Source organism: Doryrhamphus excisus, chromosome 18 (assembly GCF_030265055.1).
Source record: "Doryrhamphus excisus isolate RoL2022-K1 chromosome 18, RoL_Dexc_1.0, whole genome shotgun sequence".
NCBI classification, from domain to species: domain Eukaryota; kingdom Metazoa; phylum Chordata; class Actinopteri; order Syngnathiformes; family Syngnathidae; genus Doryrhamphus; species Doryrhamphus excisus.
The window spans coordinates 16227176-16254500 of record NC_080483.1 but is presented as its reverse complement, the minus strand read 5'-3'; the positions used below and the strand labels follow the sequence as shown (position 1 = coordinate 16254500).

General features: G+C 43.6%; 3 protein-coding genes across 6 annotated transcripts in view; 2 read left to right on the top strand and 1 right to left on the bottom strand.

Annotated features, from left to right (window-relative positions):
• The window catches only part of per3 (period circadian clock 3), an 18419-nt gene extending 6956 nt beyond the window's left edge, over nt 1–11463 (top strand). Inside the window, exons 5-22 of one of the 2 annotated variants that reach the window (XM_058054669.1) lie at nt 751–949; nt 1509–1560; nt 1682–1830; nt 2138–2216; nt 2299–2405; nt 2490–2646; nt 2733–2841; nt 2922–3050; nt 4634–4742; nt 4818–4929; nt 5033–5172; nt 5246–5407; nt 6877–7128; nt 7204–8066; nt 8169–8361; nt 8484–8670; nt 9746–9896; nt 9961–11463. In XM_058054669.1, the coding sequence (XP_057910652.1) occupies nt 751–949; nt 1509–1560; nt 1682–1830; nt 2138–2216; nt 2299–2405; nt 2490–2646; nt 2733–2841; nt 2922–3050; nt 4634–4742; nt 4818–4929; nt 5033–5172; nt 5246–5407; nt 6877–7128; nt 7204–8066; nt 8169–8361; nt 8484–8670; nt 9746–9896; nt 9961–10074 (3264 nt within the window). In that variant the 3' untranslated portion in view covers nt 10075–11463. Of the gene's footprint in view, nt 1–750; nt 950–1508; nt 1561–1681; nt 1831–2137; nt 2217–2298; nt 2406–2489; nt 2647–2732; nt 2842–2921; nt 3051–4633; nt 4743–4817; nt 4930–5032; nt 5173–5242; nt 5408–6876; nt 7129–7203; nt 8067–8168; nt 8362–8483; nt 8671–9745; nt 9897–9960 lie in introns of both variants that reach the window. The other variant, XM_058054668.1, reaches the window with a different exon arrangement.
• On the bottom strand, nt 11451–22300 carry LOC131106025 (matrix remodeling-associated protein 8-like). 2 transcript variants are annotated; one of them, XM_058054670.1, is made up of 12 exons: nt 22097–22294; nt 20645–20671; nt 20253–20558; nt 20022–20123; nt 19827–19960; nt 19571–19750; nt 18491–18629; nt 13275–13436; nt 12335–12359; nt 12157–12245; nt 12017–12085; nt 11451–11943 (listed from the first exon to the last, which is right to left on the bottom strand). In XM_058054670.1, the coding sequence occupies exons 1-12, from the start codon at nt 22134–22136 to the stop codon at nt 11921–11923; spliced, it is 1296 nt and encodes a 431-aa protein (XP_057910653.1). In that variant the 5' UTR covers nt 22137–22294; the 3' UTR covers nt 11451–11920. The 2 variants fall into 2 exon arrangements, with proteins under 2 accessions (XP_057910653.1, XP_057910654.1); XM_058054671.1 differs by lacking the exons at nt 11451–11943; nt 12017–12085; nt 12157–12245; nt 12335–12359; nt 13275–13436 and adding an exon at nt 16138–16394 and having other exon boundaries at nt 22097–22300.
• On the top strand, nt 13303–27325 carry psma5 (proteasome 20S subunit alpha 5). Of its 2 annotated transcripts, none has more exons than XM_058054673.1 (10): nt 13303–13443; nt 23413–23463; nt 23908–23974; nt 24093–24219; nt 25108–25175; nt 25246–25353; nt 25439–25497; nt 25589–25691; nt 25819–25905; nt 27009–27325. In XM_058054673.1, the coding sequence occupies exons 2-10, from the start codon at nt 23435–23437 to the stop codon at nt 27084–27086; spliced, it is 726 nt and encodes a 241-aa protein (XP_057910656.1). In that variant the 5' UTR covers nt 13303–13443; nt 23413–23434; the 3' UTR covers nt 27087–27325. The 2 variants fall into 2 exon arrangements, with proteins under 2 accessions (XP_057910656.1, XP_057910655.1); XM_058054672.1 differs by lacking the exon at nt 13303–13443 and adding an exon at nt 23019–23121.

Below are 27325 nucleotides of genomic sequence, written 5' to 3'. Positions count from 1 at the left end.
GAGCCCTGTAGACATGACAAAACACGACTATAGTCACATTTATACTCTTTTTATTTACAACATATTGCGCAACTGCAGGGTCTTGAGACACTTGCTAACTCGCAAACTAGAGAGCTAGCCACCTAAACGGTAGCCTTCAAGTTATTTCCTTTCAACTTAAATAGCCAAAAACTTACCACTTCCACACGGATAGGGAGGATAACTATTAACAGTTATTTAACCTTTAACATGAACATGAATCAAACGTAATCATTTTTTCTGGGTACATGATACCATACAGCATCCATATCCAACTTGCGCGGGGCCGCACTAACATTAAACTTTCATATCAAACACGCGGCCCGCGGGCCAAATGTGGCCCGCAGGACACTAGTTTGAGGCCCCCGGTGTACACAAAGCTTAGATTATTTCCGTTTGAGCAAATAACCCGAATGGAATTGGAATATTTGGGTCCATGTAAACGTGGCTTATAATAGATTGATTGATAGATGATTACTGATGATTTTGAGCTGCATTCTAATAATTTGATCTCAATTTGAGGATTTGGTGACAGTTTTAGATGGAACCCAAACACGTCGCCACACACATATATGTATCTGTCACTTATTTTTGCCTCATGCGTGGGCGGGTGTGCGAGAGTTGTGTGTATACTGCTTTTGCGTGTGTCTGTGACTCTGCTTTCTTGTGCGTGTGCGTCTTTTTCTACCCGTGTGTGTGTGTGTGTGTGTGCCTCTCTGTGCCTGCGTATAGGACTCTTTCGTGGTGGTGTTCTCCCTGTCCAGTGGCCGTGTCTTGCATGCGTCCGAGCATGCTCCCATCATCCTGTGCTGCAAGAGGAAGTTCCTCGAGTCTGCCAAGTTTGTGGAGCTGCTCTTCCACCAAGATGTGAATGTTTTCTACTCGCACACAGCACAGCCGCATCTGCCGCCCTGGACGAACTCGCACACAGGTGGGGATGTGACACAAAAACATGTTTACACAACATATCGGATAAGTAGGACACACGGCAATTATTTCATTTCAGGAATAACTCAAGGAAAATCACTCCCTGTCACGGAACTAATTACTAATAGAAAATAATAGAACTAATAGAAAATAGTATAGCGACCAAACACTCAAAGTCAGCAACTAATTGAGCTATGCTTTGTATTTACGCTAGGAACAGTTTGTGCAGACTGCTAAATTGTGAGGTTCACAGGATTGTGCAACTTGCCAGTCTCACTTTACACTAAGGTACACAAAAATACAGTAGTGACTGAGGAACTAATAAGTCTCGGTTGGGCGAGGGAGGTTTGTTCCTTATTAACTACTGTACTTTTGTGTACCTCACGGTAAAGTGTTAGCGACTTGCCTTTTAGAGGCCAACTTGCCATATGGACAGTTTGGGTGTTGCTTTTTTTATGCAGATTCTCCACTTTGCACTGTAGCTTGCAATGTAACTTGGCTGTAGTGTACTGCACATATCATGTGAGAATCTAATTACTTTTTTTTGTGCCATTTTTCCACAGCGGGGGTTCTATTTGACTGTGCCCAGGTCAAGTCTTTCTTCTGCAGAATCAGGTCAGGATAAATCTGGAATGAATTAAGCCAAATATATTGAACAAACATAACAGAAGACTCGAGATACGCTCAACTGTGTTTTACGTTCAGTATTTTTTATGTGAATTAAACTTTGTTTTAGGGGTGGGAAGGACCGCGAGGGCGAGATGCGCTACAATCCCTTTCGAATCACACCCTACTTGCTCAAAGTGCAGGGAACAGGAAGCAGCGGGGAAGAGGAAGAGCCGTGCTGCTTGGCACTGGCTGAACGCATCATTTCGGGATACGAGGGTATGGTCGTTTCCAGCACTTATGAACACTTCTCATTATGCAGCTTTACCCCCAACAAACCCGAACCCCTTGCTTGCTTGCAACCCAAAAGCGGGTCATAGAACCCTTTTCAGTGGGTCAAAAAAAAAAAAAAAAAAAAAAAAAAACGATATCCCTGAATGCACCTCACGTCTCTCCAGAAAAAGCAATGAAAACCTTTACACTAAATTTGTGGATTTTTTTTTCACTACCCTAATACTATCGTAACACACACTAGCTGCATAGCGATTTCTACTTTACTCAACCGGTATATTAATTCCACCCGCAGCACCTCGAATCCCCATGGACAAGCGCATCTTCACGACCACCCACTCGCCCGGCTGTGTGTTTCTGGAAGTGGACGACAGGTGTGATGTGCACGTTTCCGTGTTCAGTTGATCTGTCTGGTAGCAGCGATTTCATGAAGCTCACATAGGGACTTCCCATTAGGGCCGTACCACTGCTTGGATACCTCCCTCAAGATCTGATTGGCACGTCTTTGCTAACGAGCATCCACCCCGAGGACCGTCCGCTTATGCTGTCAATGCACAGAAAGGGTAAGGTTGGTTGCTGCTGTCCGACCAGTCTTACACCACCACAGTTTCAGTCTGCTTATGTTTGGGTTTTTAAATGTTTTGCAGTTTTAAAGTATGCAGGACAGCCACCGTTCGAGCACTCGCCGGTGCGTATGCGCTGCCAGAATGGTGACTACATCACGTTGGACACCAGCTGGTCCAGCTTCATCAACCCTTGGAGCCGCAAGGTGGCCTTCATCATAGGACGGCATAAAGTCAGAACGTAAGGAGTAAAAAAAAAATGCACAATGTCGCAACAGATGTTTGAAACGTCATCGGAATTACTGTGCTTGTCATCCTGGTCTGTAGGAGTCCACTAAATGAGGACGTGTTTGCTGCTCACAATAAAGCTGATGTACCTGTCACTCATGAAGAAATCAAAGATTTACAAGCCAAGATCCATAAGCTCTTCTTGCAGGTAATTTAGATTCCTTTTCATGGACGTGTATGTAGTTGAGTTCATATTTTAATACTTTTCACCTTCGCTGCCCTTTACAGCCTGTCCACAACAACGGTTCCAGCGGTTACGGCAGTTTAGGAAGTAACGGTTCCCACGAGCATTACATCAGCGTGGCCTCGTCCAGCGACAGCAATGGGAACTTGTGGGAGGACACACACCGGGAACCTGTGAGTAATCGGAGTCACTCGATGCCACGCGATGCCACGCGATGCCACGCGATGCCACGCGATGCCACGCGATGCCACGCGATGCCACGCGATGCCACGCGATGCCACGCGATGCCACGCGATGCCACGCGATGCCACGCGATGCCACGCGGTGCCACGCGGTGCCACGCGGTGCCACGCGGTGCCACGCGGTGCCACGCGGTGCCACGCGATGCCACGCGATGCCACGCGATGCCACGCGATGCCACGCGATGCCACGCGATGCCACGCGATGCCACGCGATGCCACGCGATGCCACGCGATGCCACGCGATGCCACGCGATGCCACGCGATGCCACGCGATGCCACGCGATGCCACGCGATGCCACGCGATGCCACGCGATGCCACGCGATGCCACGCGATGCCACGCGATGCCACGCGATGCCACGCGATGCCACGCGATGCCACGCGATGCCACGCGATGCCACGCGATGCCACGCGATGCCACGCGATGCCACGCGATGCCACGCGATGCCACGCGATGCCACGCGATGCCACGCGATGCCACGCGATGCCACGCGATGCCACGCGATGCCACGCGATGCCACGCGATGCCACGCGATGCCACGCGATGCCACGCGATGCCACGCGATGCCACGCGATGCCACGCGATGCCACGCGATGCCACGCGATGCCACGCGATGCCACGCGATGCCACGCGATGCCACGCGATGCCACGCGATGCCACGCGATGCCACGCGATGCCACGCGATGCCACGCGATGCCACGCGATGCCACGCGATGCCACGCGATGCCACGCGATGCCACGCGATGCCACGCGATGCCACGCGATGCCACGCGATGCCACGCGATGCCACGCGATGCCACGCGATGCCACGCGATGCCACGCGATGCCACGCGATGCCACGCGATGCCACGCGATGCCACGCGATGCCACGCGATGCCACGCGATGCCACGCGATGCCACGCGATGCCACGCGATGCCACGCGATGCCACGCGATGCCACGCGATGCCACGCGATGCCACGCGATGCCACGCGATGCCACGCGATGCCACGCGATGCCACGCGATGCCACGCGATGCCACGCGATGCCACGCGATGCCACGCGATGCCACGCGATGCCACGCGATGCCACGCGATGCCACGCGATGCCACGCGATGCCACGCGATGCCACGCGATGCCACGCGATGCCACGCGATGCCACGCGATGCCACGCGATGCCACGCGATGCCACGCGATGCCACGCGATGCCACGCGATGCCACGCGATGCCACGCGATGCCACGCGATGCCACGCGATGCCACGCGATGCCACGCGATGCCACGCGATGCCACGCGATGCCACGCGATGCCACGCGATGCCACGCGATGCCACGCGATGCCACGCGATGCCACGCGATGCCACGCGATGCCACGCGATGCCACGCGATGCCACGCGATGCCACGCGATGCCACGCGATGCCACGCGATGCCACGCGATGCCACGCGATGCCACGCGATGCCACGCGATGCCACGCGATGCCACGCGCCCCAGTGTTCCTCGACACGTCGTCACCCTGTGTGTGTTCACGTCCGTGCAGATGACTCTTCAGCAAATCTGCGCTGATGTCAACAGAGTCAAGAACTGGGGGAAGCAGGCGTATTTTGAGTCCGGTCGCAAAATTGCCCTGCTCGGTAAACCGGCTCCGGGTAAGACAAATTTTTTTCGGGTTTACAAATTTTTGAACTTTTTGAATGTTGCTTAAATGATTTCTTGTTCTGCAGCGCACTTGCCTCCGGTTTTCTCCGGCCCGGAAGTTCGAGATCCCGAGGAAAGCAGAAAGCAAACGCACATTCCCTCTTACCAGCAGATCAACTGTGTGGACAACATCATTAGGTGTGCAGCTGCTCATTGTGTCCTGTTAACTGAATGCCGACGTTCAAGTCGCTCTGTTAACAAGTGTGTATTTATATGTGGTGCTCGGCTTGTTTTTGGACAGGTATTTGGAGAGTTGTACAGGCCCGGCCCTGAAGCGGAAAAGTGAATCTCACTCCCTCGCCACCTCTTCTTCCTCATCCTCTACCTCCGAAGATGACAAGCCCGCTGGAGCCAACGGCACAGCTCAGGCTACTTCAGACGGTATAAACGCTTGTAGTTGGAGTCGTGTAATATTTTTGTTATTTTTTAAATCCGTTCTTTCTGTGTCCAGTAGTGGTGCTGGACAGCGAGGTGTCAGTTGGCCCGAGCACAGCAGCGGTCGTTGGAGCGCCTCTGACCGACATCACAATGTCCACTAAGGCAATGAGCGTGGTGTCCGTCACTAGTCAGTGTTCGTACAGCAGCACCATAGTCCATGTGCCTCAGCCAGAGTCAGGTAAAGTACATACTAGAGTCTAACCCGGGGGTCACCAACGCTGTGCCCCACTTAAGGCGCCCGCGAGGCATCTTCTAAAAATAGCACTGGTCACAAATTATCGTTGTTATTTTGTGCTTTAAATTTTGAATCAGAATTGCTTACATTAATGTATTTTTTTTTTAATCGTCTTATAACATCAAAAATTTTAAAAAAAAATAAAAATAAAAAAATATTTTATAACGAACTCTTACCTCAAGTCAAAGTTCATGTGTGCGCACGTGTCCGCTCACCGCTTTTCTGATATAGTGCAAGAGTTAGCTTACTCGTGCAGTTTAGCCCCGAAAAAACATGGCAGAAAAGCGAAAAAGGACTTACATTTTCCACAGTGATTGGGAGGAAGATTTTTTCTTTTAAGTATTTTGAAGAAAAATGTATGTGTCTTATTTGCGGGACGACTGTTGCAATACCAAAGCGGCACAATGTGGAGGTCAGGCAGCGCGTTAAGGACGGAAAAGGCCCGTTTGTTAAAGGCAACTTTGGACAAACAAAGGACTTTTTTTTCAATAGGCAGGTGAAAAAAAATCACAGAAAGGTGTTCCCTCTTACTTTCACCTAAGTGAGCACATAAATAAATGTTTCTTGTTTAAAAAATATGTTTTTGTTACCATTATTGTGGAAAATAATTAACATTGATATGTGAGCAGTCGCTTCACATAGTGTTACTACAGTAAACCTCGGATATATCGGACTCGGATATATCGGAAATTCGCTCACAACGGACAGATAAAAAAGAACCAATTTTTCTGTAATGCATTTCCAATAAAAATTCATTGCATATATCGGATTTTTTATAACGGATTTCGCCTATTTCGGACAAAATCTCCAGTCCCGTTCCAATGCATTTCCATGAAATTTCCCTGGCATATATCGGATGGCCGCATCGTGGCGCTCCGATTCGCCGAATCGTGACAGGCCGCTATACGACGTCATTTGCAGCGTTTGCAGCGTTGCCTGCGCGTCCAGGTACATTGGAAACATAGTCAAGGAAGTGCCTTTTTATAACGGATAAAATCCCATTTACGCATATACCGGATATAAATCCGATATATGCGTAAAACGGACATTTTCCGGTATACGCATATAACGGATTTCGCTTATATCGGACAAAACCAGTGGGAACAATTGAATCCGATATATCCGAGGTTTACTGTACTAATATTCCTTTTGTTCTGATTACTAAAAAGTGATGCGCGCAGTTTTGTCATTGTGTTTACCGCCCTTCATACTATCCGTGCTCACAAAGTAGCCCTCGTCCTCAAAAAGGTTGGCCTAACCCATACGGGATTTTTGGGGCCGATGGCAACTGGGGGCTGAAATAAAGCCGATGATCAATATATCGACCAGTACATTGGCCATGACTAGATTATATGTTAAATCAAATTCCTTGTTGATTGATGACTTTATGTGACCCTCCACCTCCACTGCAGAGGTCACAGCACTGGAGGACGTACCAATGGGAAGTGATCCCACTGATCCCGGTCCAACCCCTGTCCGCCCGGCTCCGAGCCCCGCCGCCGAGGAGAGAAGGCTTGTTGGTCTCACCAAGGAGGTGCTGTCAGCTCACACGCAGAAGGAGGAGCAGGAGTATGTGGATCGATTTCGCAATCGCATCCTGCAGAGCCCCTACAGCTTCTATCTGCAGCTGGACAACAGCTCCATGGCCCACTCCCACCACAGAGGTCAGTGTTGGGAAACGTTGGACAGTCACAGACACATTTGTGTGGATGTTAAATATTCGATGAAAATTCCCGCAGGTGAATACCCGCGTCCAATTAGCGGCGGGTTGAGCCGCTCTCGAAGGGGAAAGCCCAGACTTAAGCGCCCCAAGCCCCAAGGCTCCTCGGACAGCTACACCTCCCCAGCCGGACCCCCTCGTCGTGTCCCAGAGTCCTCCTGGCCCTCCTCGGAATCCTCCCAGCCCCAGATGGCAGCGCACTACACTCAAGCATCCCCTCTTCAAGCGCCATTCATTCCCATGATGGCGACCCAGCCGGCCCCCGAGCAACCACCCAGACCACAGCAGCTGCCCGGGCCCCCTCCGATTGCGGTGCAGGCCCCTGATCAAAACCAGCTCAGCTACAACTTCAGCTTCATGCAGCAAACCCAGAACATCCCCGGCATGCAACCCGTGCAGATGGAATCCATCCAGAATCCACACAACATCTCCCATTTTCACTGCATGCAGCCCATGGCTCAAGCCCAGAGCGTCAACTCTTTCATGACGCCGGTCATGGCCGTCATCCTGCCCAACTACCCAACTTTCACTTCAGGCTACCCATCCGTTTACCCGCCCTCCAACGTCTCCATGCTGCCCCAGGCGCACATCACCATGGCAGGGTTCGCCCCCGCAGCCTCCTTCCCGCAGCCTCAATTCCAAGCCCAGCCCGTCCCTCAACACCAGGCGTCCCCTGGGCCCCTGCTGGGTTCACCCAGAGCCTGCTCTTCTGGCGGCGAGGAGGAGGAAGCTGCCGACCCGCGCGCTCTGTTCTCCAGCTCCCGCTCGAGTTCTCCTCTCCAGCTAAACCTTCTGCAGGAGGAGCTGCCCAAACCGAGCGAAGGGCAGAGCAGCAGCGGGCATAATCATGCTGAAAGCCTTCATGAGCATCGAAACAACAAGGTGACGGATATCACAAAAACATTATGGATCCCCTTGTCGCAAATGACATCTTTGTGTTTTGTGTTTCTATGTTGCAATGACACTCAACCGTTTACTCCTTAGGGTGACGCCCCGAGTGAGTCTGGGAACCACGATGCTCAGTCCACATCCAGTGAGCTGCTTGACCTGCTACTACAAGAAGACGCTCGGTCGGGGACGGGCTCCAATGCCTCCGGGTCAGGGTCGGGAGAGTCGGGGGGCTCGCTGGGATCAGGCTCTGGATCCGGTTCCAATGGAACCTCTACCTCACACACCGGTAAGGATTTTTACTTCTCTCACCTTCACAATGCTACAGTCGAAGTATATTTTGGGGACAAACTCGACATATGTCAGCGTTCCAACCGCGAGCGGGTTGTGACCGCTGCTCTTGGCTTGCAGGCAGCAGCAACAGCAGCAAGTACTTTGCCAGCAACGATTCATCAGACACGTCACGCAAAGCCAGGAAAAGCCAGGAAGCACCGGCGGAGCACCAACGCAGCTTCGACACGCAGGTGGAGAACTCGCTGTGGAACATGATCCAGCATACGTCGGAACGTGTCATGATGACTTACCAGATCCACACAAGGTACACACAAATCTAAAAATAACGACTTTTCTCCAAAACCAAGCTTGCTGTTAGTTGGTGTCAGAACTGTTCCTTTTATGTTGTCCATTTAACACTTTAACGATTATTTTGACTGCCACCTGTAGGTGGTAGGAGGAAGGATTGAAATGTGACAAGACAAAAAAAAAAAAATTTAAATAAAAATAATAATAAATAAAAAATGTGACATTCAGAAAAAAACATAAACTACATAAACACAGAGTGCAGAAGAGTGTAATGTAGTAGAAATTAAATTAGTAGGGTGCAATATATTGTATAATACAGGGGTCTCAAACGCGCGGCCCGCGGGCCAAATGTGGCCCGCAGGACACTAGTTTGAGGTCCCCGCCTTGATATGAAAGTTTAATGTAAAGTTTGATATGGATGCTGTATGGTATCATGTACCCAGAAAAAATTATTACGTTTGATTCATGTTCATGTTAAAGGTTAAATAACTGTTAATAGTTATCCTCCCTATCCGTGTGGAAGTGGTAAGTTTTTGGCTATTTAAGTTGAAAGGAAATAACTTGAAGGCTACCGTTTAGGTCGCTAGCTCTCTAGTTTGCGAGTTAGCATGTGTCTCAAGACCCTGCAGTTGCGCAATATGTTGTAAATAAAAAGAGTATAAATGTGACTATAGTCGTGTTTTGTCATGTCTACAGGGCTCTAATAATGCTTTGTTCATTTTAATCTGAAAAAAATCATTTGTCTACCCACCAACTATATGTGGTTTCTTAAGTTTTTATTATTATTATTATATTTATTTATTACAGATTGGTTGATTTTCTTTATTCTTGATTTGTTTATTTATTTTTCATCTTATTTTGTTCAGAAAAATAAAAAGTATATATAAATATATGTATTTATTTTGTATGGTCTTGTCTCGTGTCTTGTGACACCCCAAGTTTGCAGCACAGGTCACGCGTTGTGCCCCTCTGGTTGCACATATGTACTAATATGAATCCTGAATATGCTTCATGTTCATGTCCATGATCTTTTTTTGTGCTATCTCACATCCCTAAACTCATTTCGTGTGATTTTTTTCCATCCCTTCCAGGGACCAGAACGAGGTGTTGGCTGAGGACCGGGAGAAGCTCCAAGTCCTTCAGCCTCTCCAGCCTTGGTTCAGCCAGGAGCAGCGAGAGGAGCTTGCCGACGTCCATCCCTGGATCCAGCAGCACACCATCCCACAAGAGATAGACACACAGGTGGGAATTTGCACATTTCTCTGTTTACCCAAACGTATGTGTAACTTCACTTTACGTTTTTCAGGGTTGTATAAGCTGCAACGCCGGCGCTGGAGTGGCACACTCCCCTCCGGCCCCAGACCCCGATAGCTCATCCCCTCTGGAGATCCTCGAGGCAGACTCCCTTGCGGACACCTGAAAGAGCTGCGACCCCTAAACGACCATCCACCTTGGACAGCTCTCTACCGTGCATCTTGTCTGATCAGGCCAGAGGATTAGGTCTCTGTGTTTTTAGTTTAACTTGCGTTGTAAAAATATCCAGGGCTGGACCGGACCCTGGGGGCTGGGGAGCGAGAGCGATCAGCACTTAATTTTATTTTAGTCGTATTTACTCTCAAAGTCGGCCCTCACTGACCGCTTTCATTGGACCATGACTATTATACCTCTCTTCATATTTTCATGTTTGTTTTGAAAGTGTACCCCGTGGGACCACTTCATGCATATTGCAAGAGGACCCCATGGCCGCCACCGCCGCCGCCGCCGCCCCAGGAACATGAATGAACACTGTGCACACACAACTGGGCACACTGTAGCTCAAATGTGACCAAGTCACGGGACGAGAGACCACACGGGCCCGGGTTTAGGCATTCAGAACAGTCAGTACAGGTTGCACCACCACGACACGCTATTGGATGGAGACATTGCCCGACCCCGATTTGTGTATCCAAACACAAACGTTTACGGACCTGGAGTATCGATTGTACAGTACATGTACCACACGGACTCCCTGATTGGCCTGGTGACACACCATGGTTAACACATGCTATGTTGCTACACATGGTTTGTAGAATGTCTGGGACAAAGACGCACATGCTGCTTTCTGTGAAAAAGGCTCTTATAATATATGTGGTTCAATTTCCGCCGCAGTGTCATTTCAGTTCTCCATAGGTTGATTGTCTCCGGTCATGTTACCTGTCATGTCTTTTGGGTGCATCAACAGCAGATACAATATGTGGATTATTTGCAAGAAGAATTTTGACAACCCCTGCTTGCGCTTTTCTCTCTCCAGATTCCGGACTTTGCTGACTTACACATACAATTCCTTTGACTGTCTTATCTGTGTATGTATGAGGGGGGAATGGTGTAGTCGGAATATTGTCGGTGGTCGTGCGTGTGTGTGTGACTGCTGCTTCCTTCCATACGGTGGCCCATCTGTGCAGAACACATGGTTTTCTGAACAGGTTCCGTTTTAGATGGAAAATTATGTATACTGAATGTGTGTGTGTGTATGTATATATACATACATGTGTGTATATATGTATATATGTATATATATATATATATATATATATATGTATGTGTGTATGTACAATATATGTATACACACACACACACACAATGGGAAAGTGCGTCCAAACTTTTGACTGGTTGTGTGTGTGGAGATATATATCTATATACACACACATACATAGTATGTTATTTTGTAGGAAAATATACACAAAACTTCACAAAAGTGTATAAAAGCCATTTGTCTTGAATTCAGGGACTGTTTGTGACACAAAGGAATGAATAAATGAAATATGATGTCTGATTTTATTTCATTACTTGTTGAAAAAAAAATTGAACACGACAAAAAAAATTGAACACAAAAGCCTGTGCATCTACTGTAAATGACACACAACTATATTTTGCACTAAAAAAAATAGCCCCCTCAGTGGTATTTTAGTGCAGTCAGTTAAGATGCAATCAGAGAAAAGTGTTATGTAACTTTGACAGATAATGATCATGAGCAGAACATTGCATCACTTATAACTGAAGTCAACATCTCAAAGTACAGTAATTTCATTCAACCACTGTGTGGCACTGTGGTGCCGTGTGTCGTGGATTAAGTTGTCTGTACCTTTTGGGAAACATGAAGGTGTGGGAGCTGTGAGGATGTCACAACACACACACATCCCTGTGGACTCTCCTCTGCTGAAACTCCCAGCAGTCTTGGATGTGTAGATCAGCCTCTGGACCAGCCAGTGACCTCATTGTTACTTTTCTCACTTGCAACATTTCTGCATCTCTGCAAGAGTTAAAACACAATCTGAGACCGAATCCCTCATTTAAGGATGCCTTTGTGTTTGCCTTTGTGTTACCTTTGTCGAGATCAATGACTTTGCATGGAGTATTTATGTTGACCTCTTTCAGCAGGTTGTTCTTAAAGTCTTAAAAGTCACATGGTTGAAAGTTTAAATGCACATTCTGGTTTAAACATATTGTGTTCGTCTTTGCTTACCGAATAGATCATCCTGTTCCCTGATAGGCGGCGTCGCCCCGGAAACTTCCATCTCAAACTCATCCGAGCTGCTGCGACTTCTATTGGACCTGGAGCAGAGAGAGAGAGTTCAAGTCTGTGTAAGGATGGTCCATTTTATTCACTTTATGTGTGTGTTTTGTGTCATAATAGCACTCACCTCATGGATGCCACGGAATATAACTCTAAAATCAAAAGAAAATTACTTTTAGGAACACCTCAGCAATCCAATGAGATCAAATAAGTATGCCTTTAGGTTAGCCTAGCATGACGTAGCATGATTAGCACTTAGCCCAAGCCACAGTCCAGTGTCAAAGCTACATTATTAGCAAGACATTATTGTGGGACTGGTCAGACGAGTTTAAAACAATATTACGTGACCTTAAGTATATATATAAATTATGGTATTGAAATGATGAATTAATTGAATAGTAGCAGAACATTTGAATTACCCACGACGAGTAGCGTTCAAAGACATCATGTGTTTTCACCTGTTTTGTGTGTCGATGTATTTTCTTTGCTTTCTGAACGCACCTGAATGCATCAAATTCTACATGAACAGTAAGAGTTAAGTGAGTCATACGAATATCCATTTATAGTTTCCTTTTGTCTGTCTGTTTATTTAAACCACGTATACACGCTTAGTAAAAACCATTATGTGATGGTCAGCGTGTCAGTGAACGCCCCTCGCGGTCGTCTCGTGACGACGAGGAAGTGTTTTTTCGATGACTACGGGACTTAAGATGTGTTTGCGGGATGAAGATACATATACTGTGTTGGAATTACACTGCTGTTGATGTATTCAGGTCAGAATAAACTTATTAAAGAGTTGCGGATTGTGTGAGTGTGTGAGGAAGCTATTGTAACTCGTTATGTCGTCATAGCAAGTTAGCAAGCGAGTTGTGGCTATGACGTAATGCGCATGCGTTAACTGCTGTGGAAAACAACTTAAAAAAATAATTAAATTTAAAAACAAATTAATGTAATTAGCATTAAGAGTCACCACTTAATGCGCTATTTTGGACAACCCTAATCTAAATATATTAACACCTCTGCTTAATTTATTAAAATTGTTATTAACGGTGTATTCAAATACAGACCCATGGTTCTTCTTCTGCGTGTGATCAGGATGATGAGGAGGACAATGAATGCCAGGAGGAGGAAGGCGGTGAGAACAAATCCCAGTGGCATCAAGAAGTGATGTCTCTGGTCAGGCAGGACGACGTTGATGACCCGAGGTGGATCCGCTTTGTTCCCTTCATCTGAAAGGTGAGTAACAGTTGACTTTTAGCGGCAATCTTTCTTCATATATAACTTTTTTTCAACAAAGTTTCTCCCAAAATATGCATATTCAGCAATTTGGGTTGGCATATTAGTCATAGCAGGCAGACCACAGATGTAATTCTTGGAGACTAAATACGCAGACCTTTTTTTCAATCTTTTTTATGTTAACCATTACAAAGTTATTGAAGTACAGTACTGTGCAAAAGTCGTCGATCGGTATTAGTCATGTGTCAGTTACAGTGGCGTCACTAGGCCTATTTTAGGGGGTCTCTGTTCTTCATCCCCCCTAAAATGTTCTTATGTCCCCCGAAATAATTAGATATTTGTTATAGATTTTTTTTCACAAAAAAAATATCTGACAAATTTTATATAATAGGGCAAGAATAGGAGTTAAAATAAATATTGACATACTACTAGTAGTAGTAGTAGTAGTAGTAGTAATAATAGTAATAATCAGAAAAAGAGTAATGATGATAGTAATAATAATAGCCTAATTAATAATATAATAATGATCATTATATAATATAATAATATAGAAAAAAACATATATATATTATGTATAATTTATATTATATATATATATCCCAGTTTGTTTTTTTTTGTTTTTTGGGGGGAATTCCTAATGTCTACTACATTCATTCATATCCTGCTACATTCATTCGTATCCTGTGCATCTCCAGGGGGCTAATCCCCCCCCCCCCCAACCCCCCTCAGAAACTAGTGACGCCCCTGGTCAGGTATGCTACTGTATATTGTGAATTTTTTTCAGCTTTTTATTACTATCATTATTTTAATGATACATCATTACAAAATCATTACACTGTGTTTTTTAATGTTTGAGTGTTTTGAGTGTTTGAGGCACAAACGCTACAAGCTGACTCTCTCCCAGCTGATTGGCTGGGAGGAGACCACATGACTCGACTGCCTTTTTGAACACCCTCTTAGGTTACCAACTAAAGTGCCTGATAAATATCTACAAATTACTTGACTTGAAACGTGTGTGTATTGTAGTACATACAGTACATGTGTCATATGACATATAACAAAAGTCATAACAAAAGGTCTCCTGGCCGCACTAACATGTTGAGCACATTTCCAGGTGGACTCAGAAAGATGAGGTGATGTGTTTTGAGTATATGACAAAAAACAGCTGCAGGCCTAACTTCTCGAAACCTTCGAGTCACGCCATGAGACTTCTTGTTCTGTGAAGTAAAACCACCAAAGATGACAAGTACCAATAACAGAAAGTAAAGCAAAGAGCTTCACATTCCATAAACCTTTTTAATGATTTTCTACTGTGTACATTCCGAATCTGATCCTTTTGCTTATTAACTCGATCCCTGATGGCCGCTATGTTTGTGTCTGATGGGAGGATGAAGGGAGGGATGACCTACATCTTATTATTTTCTCCCCAATTCTAGTCTCTCTCGTCCTCTCTTTCTCTCTTTTTCACCAGCTGCCTGACACATGAAACACTCCACGTTTTCTTTTCCAACCGAAAATACTTTCCTCTGTTAAGAAGACAGGGAAATAAACCTGAGCATGTGTGCGTCTCAGGGAAAAAGAGTTTAAAAGGCAAACCATCCAGGCTGTCAGATGGGAGCCAAAGTCAACATGGCAGCCGGTGGTTAAAGAAGGCGAATAAGGAAAAATGCATGATAAGACTTATATCTTATATCGCTATAGCTGTGTTATCATACAGTCTAACCCAGGGGTGGGCAAACCTTTTTGACTCATGGGCCGCATTGAGTTAACAAAATTGTGCGGGGGGCCAAAACATATATTTAACACACAATATTTTACACTTATAATTTTAATAATTTTAATGTTAATAATTTTAATAATTTTAATAATTTTAATAATGTTAATATTTTAATAATTTTAATAATTTTGATAATTGTAATAATTTTAATAATTTATTAATTTTAATAATTTTAATAATTTTAATAATTTTAATAATTTTAATAATTTTAATAATTTTAATAATTTTAATAATTTTAATAATTTTACGCCGTGAATTATTTGTCTAATTTTAATTGTCATACTATCAGCTATATGTTCTCATTTCTCTTTTTTTCAGCAGCACTTTCAACATCAGACCACATCAAACTAGGAATTATTATTATTTTTGTTTTACTGACTAAGACATCCGACTTGAAAGTCATGTTGCCAGCTTGTATGTTAAAAGTTGAAATATTTAAAAGCAACTGGCGGGCCGGATTCAAACGTTTGGCGGGCCGCATGTGGCCCCCGGGCCGTAGTTTGCCCACCCCTGGTCTAACCTTTAAGTCTAAACTTTAATTAACTATGTGGCTTTGGCAATAATTAGAGCATTTATTGTAATACAAAAAAATACGAATTAAACCAACAATATACACTAAAGTCCCATTTATTCCTATTTTTGAAAAAAGCTGTATGGTTAATAAAGATGTTACCATGGTGATGATATGACTTGATACGATATATTCACTTAAAGGGGAAACTGCTTTTGAAAAGGATGTTGGAGAGTCTACTGTAACTCTTGAGACAGGAGGATTAACTGGAAGGGCAGGATGAAATTCCACTGGAATTAGATCATATTGGCACACACACGCACACACACACACACACACACACAGACACGGATTCAACCACAGGAATCTGTCATATCCCAAACCTTCCCAATGATTTTGCCATCCATCCTTATCAGCCTCGACTGAAAACCGACTCTTCTCTCCTTCTTATTATTCTTCATAAAAAAGAAAGTTGTGCACATAAAGAGAAGAATGTGGTTTACGCACTTCCATATAAACTTATAAACAACCATTTCCTGTGTTCCATACAAACAAATACACAAGAAAGAAATGAAAAGTCCACAATAAGTCGGCCGCTGCTTAGGCCTGGAGGACTGGGTGGTACGTGTGTGTGGTTGCTGTGGTGGATCTGGCTCAGACGAGCTGACGGAGCAAGAAAAACAAATGAAACAAACAGAAAAAAGGGGGATTTTTTTCACAGTTTGGAGTGTGGGGAGTACAAGATGGAGGGCGAAGCAGGATACAGTAACCGTGACACACACACAAGAACAGATGTGAAGGTTTTTTTTTTGCTTTCGTACTTTTTGGTCCTAATTGTTCTCGTGATAGTTTTAGCCCGTAACTGCTAAAACACTCAGGCTGTCCCCCTAGTGTGTGTGTGTGTGTGTGTGAGAGAGAGAGGGGGGGGGAGTGAGTGGTGACTAGTCACTTTTCAACAACATCTTATAGCAGGGGTGGGCAAACTTTTTGACTCGCGGGCCGCATTGATTTAACAAAACGTCAATTCATTTAACAAAATGTCAAATTTTACACGTAACAGTCCACCTGGTATTATTGTATCTGTGTCATGCAATCTGCTATTATTATTTATTATTTTATATTTTTATTTAAATATTTTATATTTAAATATTTTATTTAAATATTTTATATTTAAATATTTTTTATTTAAATATTTTTTATTTAAATATTTTTTATTTAAATATTTTAAAATTAATTATTATTATTATCATCATTATGCTTGTGTCCCTTTTTTCAGGAGCACTTTGTAAACAACAGACCACATCAAATAACAAAATTGATACAACCATCAAAAGGTTGGCTCAAGCCATGATGCCAGTTCGTATGTTGAGTTTAAATGAAATACTTTGTAAAGAACGGACGGGCCGTATTCAAACACTTGGCGGGCCGGATGTGGGCCCCGGGCCGTAGTTTGCCCACCCCTGTCTTATAGGGTGGGTTTGAGGGTAAAGGCAAGAAAACCATATTTGGTAACTTAAATGTGGATTTCAAAATGGAATATCAGGTCATGTGATCTATCCCAGCCAACCAGGAAGGGGAAAAAATCAATTATGCACAGTGATGGGAATAACTGTGTTTAAAGTACAGTACTTTAAGTACAGACGGTACTTTAACCTCGTTGATGTCAAAGGTAAAATGTACTTTATGTCCCGCGACCCTCGTGAGGAAAAAAGCGGTAGAAAATGAATGAATGAATAACTCAGTAACTCAGTTACTGTAACTAGTAACTATAACTAATTACTTTTTTAAAGTAACATGCCCAACACTGATTATGCATAATATTTTCATTCGTTCATTCGGTCGCAGAGCCTATCCCAGCTGTTTTGGGGCGAGAGGCGGGGTCCACCCTGGACTGGTGGCCAGCCAATCGCAGGACACATCTAGACAAACAACCATTCACACTCACATTCATACCTATGGACAATTTGGAGTTGCTAATTAACCTAGCATGTTTTTGGAATGTGAGAGGAAGCTGTAGTACCCGGTGAAAAACTCAGGTCTCCTAGCTGTGTGGCCTGCACGCTAACCACCAGTCCACCGCGCAGCCTGTATAAGATTTATTATACTTGATTCTAAGTCACAAAAAATGTACTTTGCTAGTTAGATACATGTTTATGTTTACAAAGCGAAAAGTTTGGGGTCACTTGGACATTTTTTTTTGTCCAGTCTGAGATATGGCTTTTTCTTGGCAGTCCTGCCATGAAGTCCAGCATCCTAAAATGGCCGCTTCACTGTTGATACTGACACTGGTGTTTGACGGATACTATTTAGTGCAGCTGCCAGGTGACGACCTGTGAGGCGTCTTTGTCTTAAACTACACACTCTCAGATATTTGTGCAGCGTTTTTGTGTCCTTGTTAGACCCAGTCTGTGCTGCTCTCTGAAGGGAGTAGTTAACAGCATGGTAAGAGATTTTAGTTTTAGGTTAGATTTTTAGATGGCTTTTCTAATCATCTATTAGCCTTATAAAATGATGAACTTGGATTAGCAGCCATACCAGGAGATTGTTGCAGAGGACTGACAGTTGTTGATAGTAGGCCTCTATGCAGAATTGTACATCTGATCAAGTTTAATTGTTTATGAAATGCATGACAATGTTTTTCTTTGGAAAACTAAGAAACTCGCAAGTGATTCCAAACTTTTGAGCGGTAGTGTAAGTGCAAGCGAATGCATCACATGCATATTTCATGTTTCATGATATCTGGAGTGTGTGTGTGTTACCTTTGTCTGCACTGGGTAGTGCTTTTTCTGTTTTAGTGTGAATCAGCGGTGCGTCCACTGTGACCTGAAACTGTCTCCTTTCGTGTAAACCACAGTAATGATGGTGAAGATGACATGAGTACATCCCCTGGTCTGTGGCCTAAACGTTCAACACAAACATAAATACAAGTATTTATCTACTACATCTATTTTGCTTAGAAACTCACTAGTACAGTAAACCTCGGATATATCGGATTCAATTGTTCCCACTGGTTTTGTCCGATATAAGCAAAATCCGTTATATGCGTATACCGGAAAATGTCCGTTTTACGCAAATATTGGATTTATATCCGGTATATGCGTGAATCGGATTTTATCGGTTATAAAAAGGCACTTCCTTGACTATGTTTCCAATGTACCTGGACGCGCAGGCAACGCTGCAAATGACGTCGTATAGCGGCCTGTCACGATTCGGCGAATCGGAGCGCCACGATGCGGCCATCCGATATATGCGAGGGAAATTTAATGGAAATGCATTGGAACGGGACTGGAGATTTTGTCCGAAATAGGCGAAATCCGTTATAAAAAATCCGATATATGCAATGAATTTTTATTGGAAATGCATTACAGAAAAAAATCGGTTCTTTTTTATCTGTCCGTTGTGAGCGAATTTCCGATATATATCCGAGTCCGATATATCCGAGGTTTACTGTAGTACTTTTCCGGACATTCATTTATCAGTGTGGCTGTTCGAAACTGCGAGTGCAATCTGAAAAACATTCACTCGACTTTTGTCAGCATGTTTTTCCTTAAAAATGGTGCAGAAGCACCTCTGGACGGATGACATATTGCTTGGTTTTTGGTACTGCTGTTAAAGTGAACGCAATACCAGACTCAGTGGAGCAATAAAATTCAACTTGGCGAGAAATACTCTGGAAACATGGTACTACGTATATACATGTGCAAGTTTAATCAAGTGTACTGTGTAGTGTATTTATTTGACACTACAAATAAGCAAGTTTAGTTGAAATACACTAAGAGTCAAAAGTACGAAGAAAGAAAGAAATCCTGGAGGATCCATGATGGAACAAAAACTCATACCTGCAGATCGGATATGGTGAGTGAGAAGTCTCCATCTGCAAAAGCCTGTTGGCTGATATTCATCTTCTTCCGAAGAAACGAGGGTCCATAGCTTCGCTGCTCACCTGAAGCGTACAAGTCCACAAGGCGGTCTGCACGATCGTGGTGGATTCCCGGGGACTGCCGGTCCCAGTGTACCACCTTTTAAAGCAACGATTCCTTTTTTTTTTATCAATCACTTGAACGCCACCTCTGGAATAAAAGGACGATAACCGACCTGCTGATCCTCCTCCTCATTGCTCCAGTCGGTCCAAATGTTTCTCCTGTTGACGCACGGCAGCACCACGGTGCTCCCCAGCAGAACCACGTACACGGCTTTGTGGCCGTCCCAGTAGCGCTGCTCTTTGCGACCTGTAGGAAAAGCTCACTGTGACTCTCATAGATGATGTCATCAACTCCGGATGTTACGTACGGGATTTAGTGACGTTAAGTTGCACTCGGACCGTCTCGTATAGGTGGCAGTAGAGATGGTGGAGGTTACAAGAGTACAGACCTCTGTCGTTCATTGTCACATCTACAAACACAGAAACAGAAACATTCAGTCAATACCTGGCCGCAAAACCGAATGAGATCCAAGAAGTATTTCAATGAGTGCCCCAAAGAGTACTTCAAAGTACCAAAATTCACAGATTGTAATCGTGACCTTTGATGACCAGGGAGAAGTTTCCATCTCTGAAGGCCTTCCGGCTAAGCCCCACTCGATCCAGGTTGTAGGAGTTGTAGATCCTCTGTTCTCCTGCCGAATACATGTCCAACACTCTCTCCATGCCGTAGTCCATATGAGCCCGGTACACATCCCAGTGGACCACCCTTTGTCTGTCCCTCAGCCTGTCTCTGGTCCACACCATGCGGCCGCTCACACACTGCAATGTCACGCTGGAGCCAGCGGGGGCGCTCACATTGTAGGCGGCCACCACAACGCTGCTGCTGCTGTCTGATTGGCCCCGTGCTGAGGGCCACAAAGTGGGGAAAGCGAATTGAAATGAATCGAATGACTTTGTTAAGGTATTAAAGTACACAAATAGTACAACACACCTGCAGTGAAGAAGCAGATGAAGGAGACTGAAAGACAAATACGGTTAAATAGTTACATTAGTTCAACAGCAGGACAGGAAATACTGTAATCTATCTTAATATTCCTACATTGTAATTGAATGAAAAAACAAATACAGGAAGTAGTTCCAACTTTGCAGCAGAGTTACTGATGTGGTCGACATAGATTGAGACTCAGAAACCAGGAATGTGTGAGTTGGCTGAAAAGGAATGAATGTGGCTTTTAATAGACTGTTTTTTGAACAGCTTTAAGCCGCTTAAAGCCGCTTACTTCCTTACTTTTAGTTGCTTTGTTTTTCATTTTAATGTGCTATTTTATTTACCCCAATATAACAATATGTTTTCTCCCCACCCCAAAAAAAAAAGACTCTGGAGCAGGGGTGTCCAAACTTTTTCCACCAAGGGTATGCGGGTATGCTGGAACCTATCCCAGCTGCCTTTGGGTGAGAGGCGGAGTCGACCCGGGGCTGGTCGCCAGCCAATCACAGTCACATCCATGTTTTGGGTATGTGGGAGGAAACCAAAGTACCACACGCACACTCCAAAATCGAACGCATGTCGGCCTACATGCCAACCACTTGTACATCGCGCGGCCCTCTACAGATCCAATGTCATTTTTTTAAAATTGGTCTTAACATTTTAATGAGTGTAGATTTTGTCTTTAATCTAGAAAAATTCCAGCAGTTTTTTTAATTGCTGCTGTTGCTTTTTTTTATATTTCCAATTATTTCAGTTTATGCCTCGAAAATGTTCTTCTCATAAAAATGACTTTATTTCCCATAATATTTTGACTTTATTCTTGTCACGGTATAACATTTTTCGCAACGTTGTTTTCCAACAACTACAACTTTATTCATTATTTTGTTTGTTTATCATAATATTATGACTTTGTTCTTTAATATTTCAACTTTATGCTACTAAAACGATGTTATTATGACATTCTCCCCTAAAAAAATTATCTTAATATTATGATTTTATTCTTTTAAAATGAATGATGATTTTTCCACTTTTGGCCGCAAATGGCTCGTGGGCTGCACTTTGGACATCTGTGGTCCACAGAGAGTCCACATATTCATATTCATATTATTGAATATAATATTCATATTCATGAATATTGTGGTCTAAGGGACCGACCACTTTATGGTAAAGACATTAAAGAGTTTGCTGACATGTTATGAAGCCTTAAAGGTCACATCCATCACTACCTATTGACCTCAGATGTCCAATAGGTATCGCGACACCTGATTTTGAGTAGCACCCCAACTGTCAGTGTTTTTGTAGATCTTAAATTTAAACATTATGCCTCTTTCTTAATAACAGTTACCACAAAATGCCTCTTTTTAACAACAAATCACCGCAAATGGCACAAAAAGCAGTGCACCGTGTGAGATGTTAAGTATCCTCAAAAGTTACCTGTACGACAAATCAACTTACTGTGGATGACGAGCAAAGCCTGAAAAATGACGGTCTTCATGATGTTTCTTTGTGTGCTACAAAGATTTCAGTTTGTATAACGTCCCTGTGAGAGAAGAAACAAAAAACGGTCTTGTTTATCCAGCAGCAACACCAGCATGGCTTGTCAAATCTTTGTGTTTAAGGAGACCCAATTGCAGTGGGAGACGTACGCACAGAACAAAATGAAACCTGACACATAACAGACCCCTCCTCTCAGCACGGTACCAGTTTTTTGGCTGTTTTTTCAAAAACTTTTTTCATTATTATTATTTATAATCTTTCCTATATGGTCAATGACTCACAACACATGAAAAGCATTTCTGGTATTGTGCAATGCAAGCCATGTTCACTGTGGTATTGTTGTTTTGCTGCCATACTTGGAAAGAAGGAACATTAGACTATTGTTGGCAGAAAGATGAAAGTTGCCATTAATTAAAGGGTTCAACCTCATCAATACAGAAACCGGGCTGCAACCTATTATAACCTCACAATGATGCAACGCTAAACAGTTTGGAGCACAAAGGCTTAAATGTATTTTATTGTATTTGCACAGCTCTAAGTGGAAACAGGGACTTAACACAATTAAGTTTGAAGGAAATAGTGCCATCATGTGGAAGTGCCCCCAAAAATCACATTACCAAAAAGCAGAAGCAATGAAATTTGTTTAAAAACATATTAATGTTATTTAAAAATCTATAAAGTACAGTTATAAAACAAACCTAAAATAAATAATCTTTTTGTGTTGAGTGCACCGTCTTCTTTTATATATGTGTCATAACTATGCTTCATCTATTAACCATTTTCATTTTGTGTCATTTATTAAATTATCTAGCTATTAAATATGAAATTAAAAATAGATCTCTGATAAAACTTTATTTTACGTGTATTTATTTGAGTGGTGGAACTGATATTTTTCGGTTTGTAATCACACGGTACCCTTTCAGTGTTACACCCACAACCATTCCCCGAAACTAGCAAACTCATTCAAGGGTTTGTGCCACAAGGTAAATAACTCTACGACTCTGCAGATTTAGGGGAATTTTTTTGCGTTTGTCATATTGTACATGTTTTAATAACGTTGTATTGTTTTGGATAATATCTTGTTTAGATTAAACATTGAAGTCTTTGTAACGATTGTTTTTTTGCGCGAGCTAGCATGCTCAGTTAATGCCACCGCTAAACTGCACAGCTAGCCGAGTGTCACGGCGAACTTGTCTGCAACTACTTAAACGGACTGTTAAAATAAAAAGATAAATGTATTTATTATTTTCTCATGTATTGTTCTGCGTTCGTAGGTCCTGTGTTCAAGATTGAAAGATGTTCTTGACGAGATCGGAATATGACAGGTTGGTGGAAACAACTCGGCACAAATTGCTTTGTCATTTATTGAGTGCTTCTTTTTCGTAGAGATAAACTAAATGCAGCACAGTCATGGTTCTTGTATTAGTCATTTGTACTGTCGATTGTGACTTTTAAACAAGTAAAGTGGTAGAATTCAGGCTAATTTTAGATCCAGATAAGTCTGTTGTATGGTTTAAGCTAATGTTAGCAGCTAACTATTATGTCACGGCACCGGTCTTCTTTCACTTTCGTCTTTTTGTTTTCGATGTACTGTAGCCTTTTTTAAAAAATGATGCTATATGTCTTAATTCAGACTGTTGTGGTGTGTTTGCATGCTTTTACTAATAAAGTTATTAAAATATTGTCCCATTGCTTACGAGAGATATTACAACTGAATGTTTATTTCATCACTATTCAAATAATCACCATTCAAAATGAATGTCTTTCAGAGGTGTCAACACATTCTCTCCTGAAGGAAGATTATTCCAAGTTGAATATGCTATTGAGGCTATCAAAGTAAGTGACCTGCCTATTATTATTTTATGTAGTCATGCATAATTTGAATTTGAACTTCCCACCGATATTGTAGTAGTTATATACATAACTATAAAAATAATTCCGTCTGTTTTGCTAGCTTGGGTCCACAGCCATCGGTATCCAGACATCAGAAGGCGTGTGTCTTGCTGTGGAGAAGAGGATCACGTCCCCACTGATGGAGCCTAACAGCATTGAAAAGATTGTGGAGATTGACAGTCACATTGGTGAGTGGAGCCTCGACCCTCAATTACTTTTGCTTGGTGAGTTTTTCAGTGAAGCGATCGACCGCAATGCACTCTGGGAACTTTCTCAGTGGTCACAGAAGTGCTCAAAGAATTTACGTTTTGTACAATCATCTCTCGCTACATCACAATTTGAATTCCGCTTCCTCACTCTATTGCGACAAAAAGTAAATAAATAAATCATCACTGTTTCATAGTTGACTGGCCTATTATTAGTCTAAAATATTGAAGTGGTATTTTGGTCACTTGGCGTCAATAATGTTACATTGATGAGACATGACATTAGAATACGGTCACACAGTGAAAGAATGAACAGAGTGGGTGAAAAGAAGCTTAAAAAAGTTAGCCATTTTGTGTGTAAGTGGTAACTTTTTGTCTTCTTACTTTGTCCTTCTTCCTCACTCTGTTTGAAACACTCTTTAGTTTAGAATAAGTAAATTGGAGAGGCTAACTAGTTAGCTCGGTAGCTTGCTATGCTATCCCTGCAGAGATCCCGCAGTCTGTGCTATGTAGTGTAAAATAAAGGATAATTAAAAATGTAAATGTGACTATAGGGTTGTTATTTAATGTCTGCAGGGCTCTACTAATGTTAAAAAGCGTATTTAGAAAGTCATACGCAGGTTTTCTATGCTTTTTAAGAAAATATTCGGTTTATTTATATAGACCTATTGATGGTATTGTACTGAGCAGCCAGGACAGTGACGTATGTACCATTTTCTTATGTCTTAGTAAGTTCAATTACCTGTTTTAAGGTTATTAACCCCATCAAAACCACCAAAGAAAATGCATAACCATGCCTGATAGGATAGTGGTTCACTCTACTGACTTCCATGCAGGGGTACTAATGGTGTGTTTTCTCTGTTTTCAAAGGTTGTGCAATGAGTGGCTTGATAGCCGATGCCAAGACGCTAATCGACAAAGCCAGAGTGGAGACACAGGTATGGATGTTCGGATGTTGCGTTGCTCGTTTCATCAGCATTGAACCCGCCCTCATGTGCAAATCCACAGAACCACTGGTTCACTTACAACGAGACCATGACGGTGGAGAGCGTGACGCAGGCGGTGTCCAACTTGGCGCTGCAGTTTGGAGAGGAGGACGCCGACCCCGGTGCGATGGTCGGTTGCTTTGCTCATCTCGTCATCTGCTCTAAGGGAAGAAACGTATTCATAGATCCATCATCTTCTGCTGTCACTTTCACAGAGTCGACCATTCGGAGTTGCGCTTCTTTTTGGAGGAGTGGATGAAAAAGGACCCCAGCTGTACGTCACTATACATGCAGTATTTGTGCGCATTATAGACGCCATCAGATGTTCGATACCGGTTTATAAAATGTTTGTTTTGTGCACTCAGGTACCACATGGACCCTTCAGGAACCTTTGTGCAGTGTGACGCTCGAGCAATCGGCTCAGCATCCGAGGGTGCACAGAGCTCCCTCCAAGAGGTCTACCACAAGGTTAGGGGTCTTAATCTCGATACCGGCCGTCTTCTCGCATGCGATCAACCCACATTTTTAGGGGAGATTTTTTCTTATTGGAAAGTCAGTGTTTTGTTTTTGTTTGTCTCTTCCTGAAAACTTGCAGTCCATGACGCTAAAAAATGCCATCAAGTCGTCCCTCACTATTCTGAAGCAGGTGATGGAGGAAAAACTCAACGCCACCAATATCGAGGTGGGTACCTTGTTTACAATTTCGTAGATGATGTGCCATTATTAATTGCCTGGAGTATCCTAACCTGGGACGTACAGTACAGTACAGTACAGGAAGTCTAAAGAGTGGATGGTTAGAGTTGTGTACTTGCTCTTTTAAACTTTATTGTACATTTCAGCAACAGGTTCAGCCTAAATGACACACAATGGCTCATGTCACTGTCTGTTTTGTGTCTCTGTTAAACCCGTCCCCCTGCAACCAGTTTATGCAATGGACTAATTTTTTGCAGCCATTGAAAATAAGTAGGGCGGCACGGCGGCCTAGTGGTTAGCGCGCAGACCTCACAGCTAGGAGACCAGGGTTCAATTCCACCCTCGGCAATCTCTGTGTGGAGTTTGCATGTTCTCCCCGTGCATGCGTGGGTTTTCTCCGGGTACTCCGGTTTCCTCCCACATTCCAAAAACATGCTAGGTTAATTGGCGACTCCAAATTGTCCATAGGTATGAATGTGAGTGTGAATGGTTGTTTGTCTATATGTGCCCTGGGATTGGCTGGCGACCAGTCCAGGGTGTACCCCGCCTCTCGCCCAAAGACAGCTGGGATAGGCTCCAGCACCCCTGCGACCCTCGTGAGGAAAAAGCGGTAGAGAATGAATGAATGAATGAAAATAAGTAATAAATTATATATATAAAAAAAAAAACTCAAACTCCTCATAAGTGCATAGTGCAAGAAGGAACGAAGGAGACAGAGTTGCTCACCGTGTCTGTTATGTGAACAAATAATCACCCCCACCCACACACAGCGGCTTGGCTGGCTGCTGGCCGCACTGGGAACGCCTCCATTCGCCTTTCCCTCCTCCCTCGGTGCAAGTCTCCAGTTCATGTCGAGAGACTCCATGCCCATGTATGCCGACGTTTGTTGACAGTCCCACACTGTACTCCCTCATAGAAGCTTACTTTGGAATTGTCTTTATTTTCCTCCTGTCTCCTCTTGTTGTTGCCTTTCCTGATCCCCCCCACCGTCTTATTGTATAGTGTGTTGTATATGCAAAAAAATGTGTTTCCACTGTACCGGAATTAATATATTTTAACAATACATATCTCCGTCTTTGTTGTGTTCTGCAGCTGGCAACAGTGGAACCGGGGAAGACCTTCCACATGTACTCCAAAGAAGAGCTCGAGGATGTCATCAAGGATATTTAGACGATTCAGGTGCAGGCTCGAGAGGACAGGAAAACACGCCTGGCCTCGAGGTCGAACATGACAAAAACGCAACTTTTCCATCAGCGCATCCTGCTCACTGCACTCAGAGGTTTGTCTGCGTGACGTGCGCACGGACTTCTTGCCTATCAGCATCTGTACAGAGCAGCAGGAAGAAACGGGGGTGGGGTATTTTTGTTTTCTAACATTCAGTACTTCAATTAAATTGTAGTATTCCATTA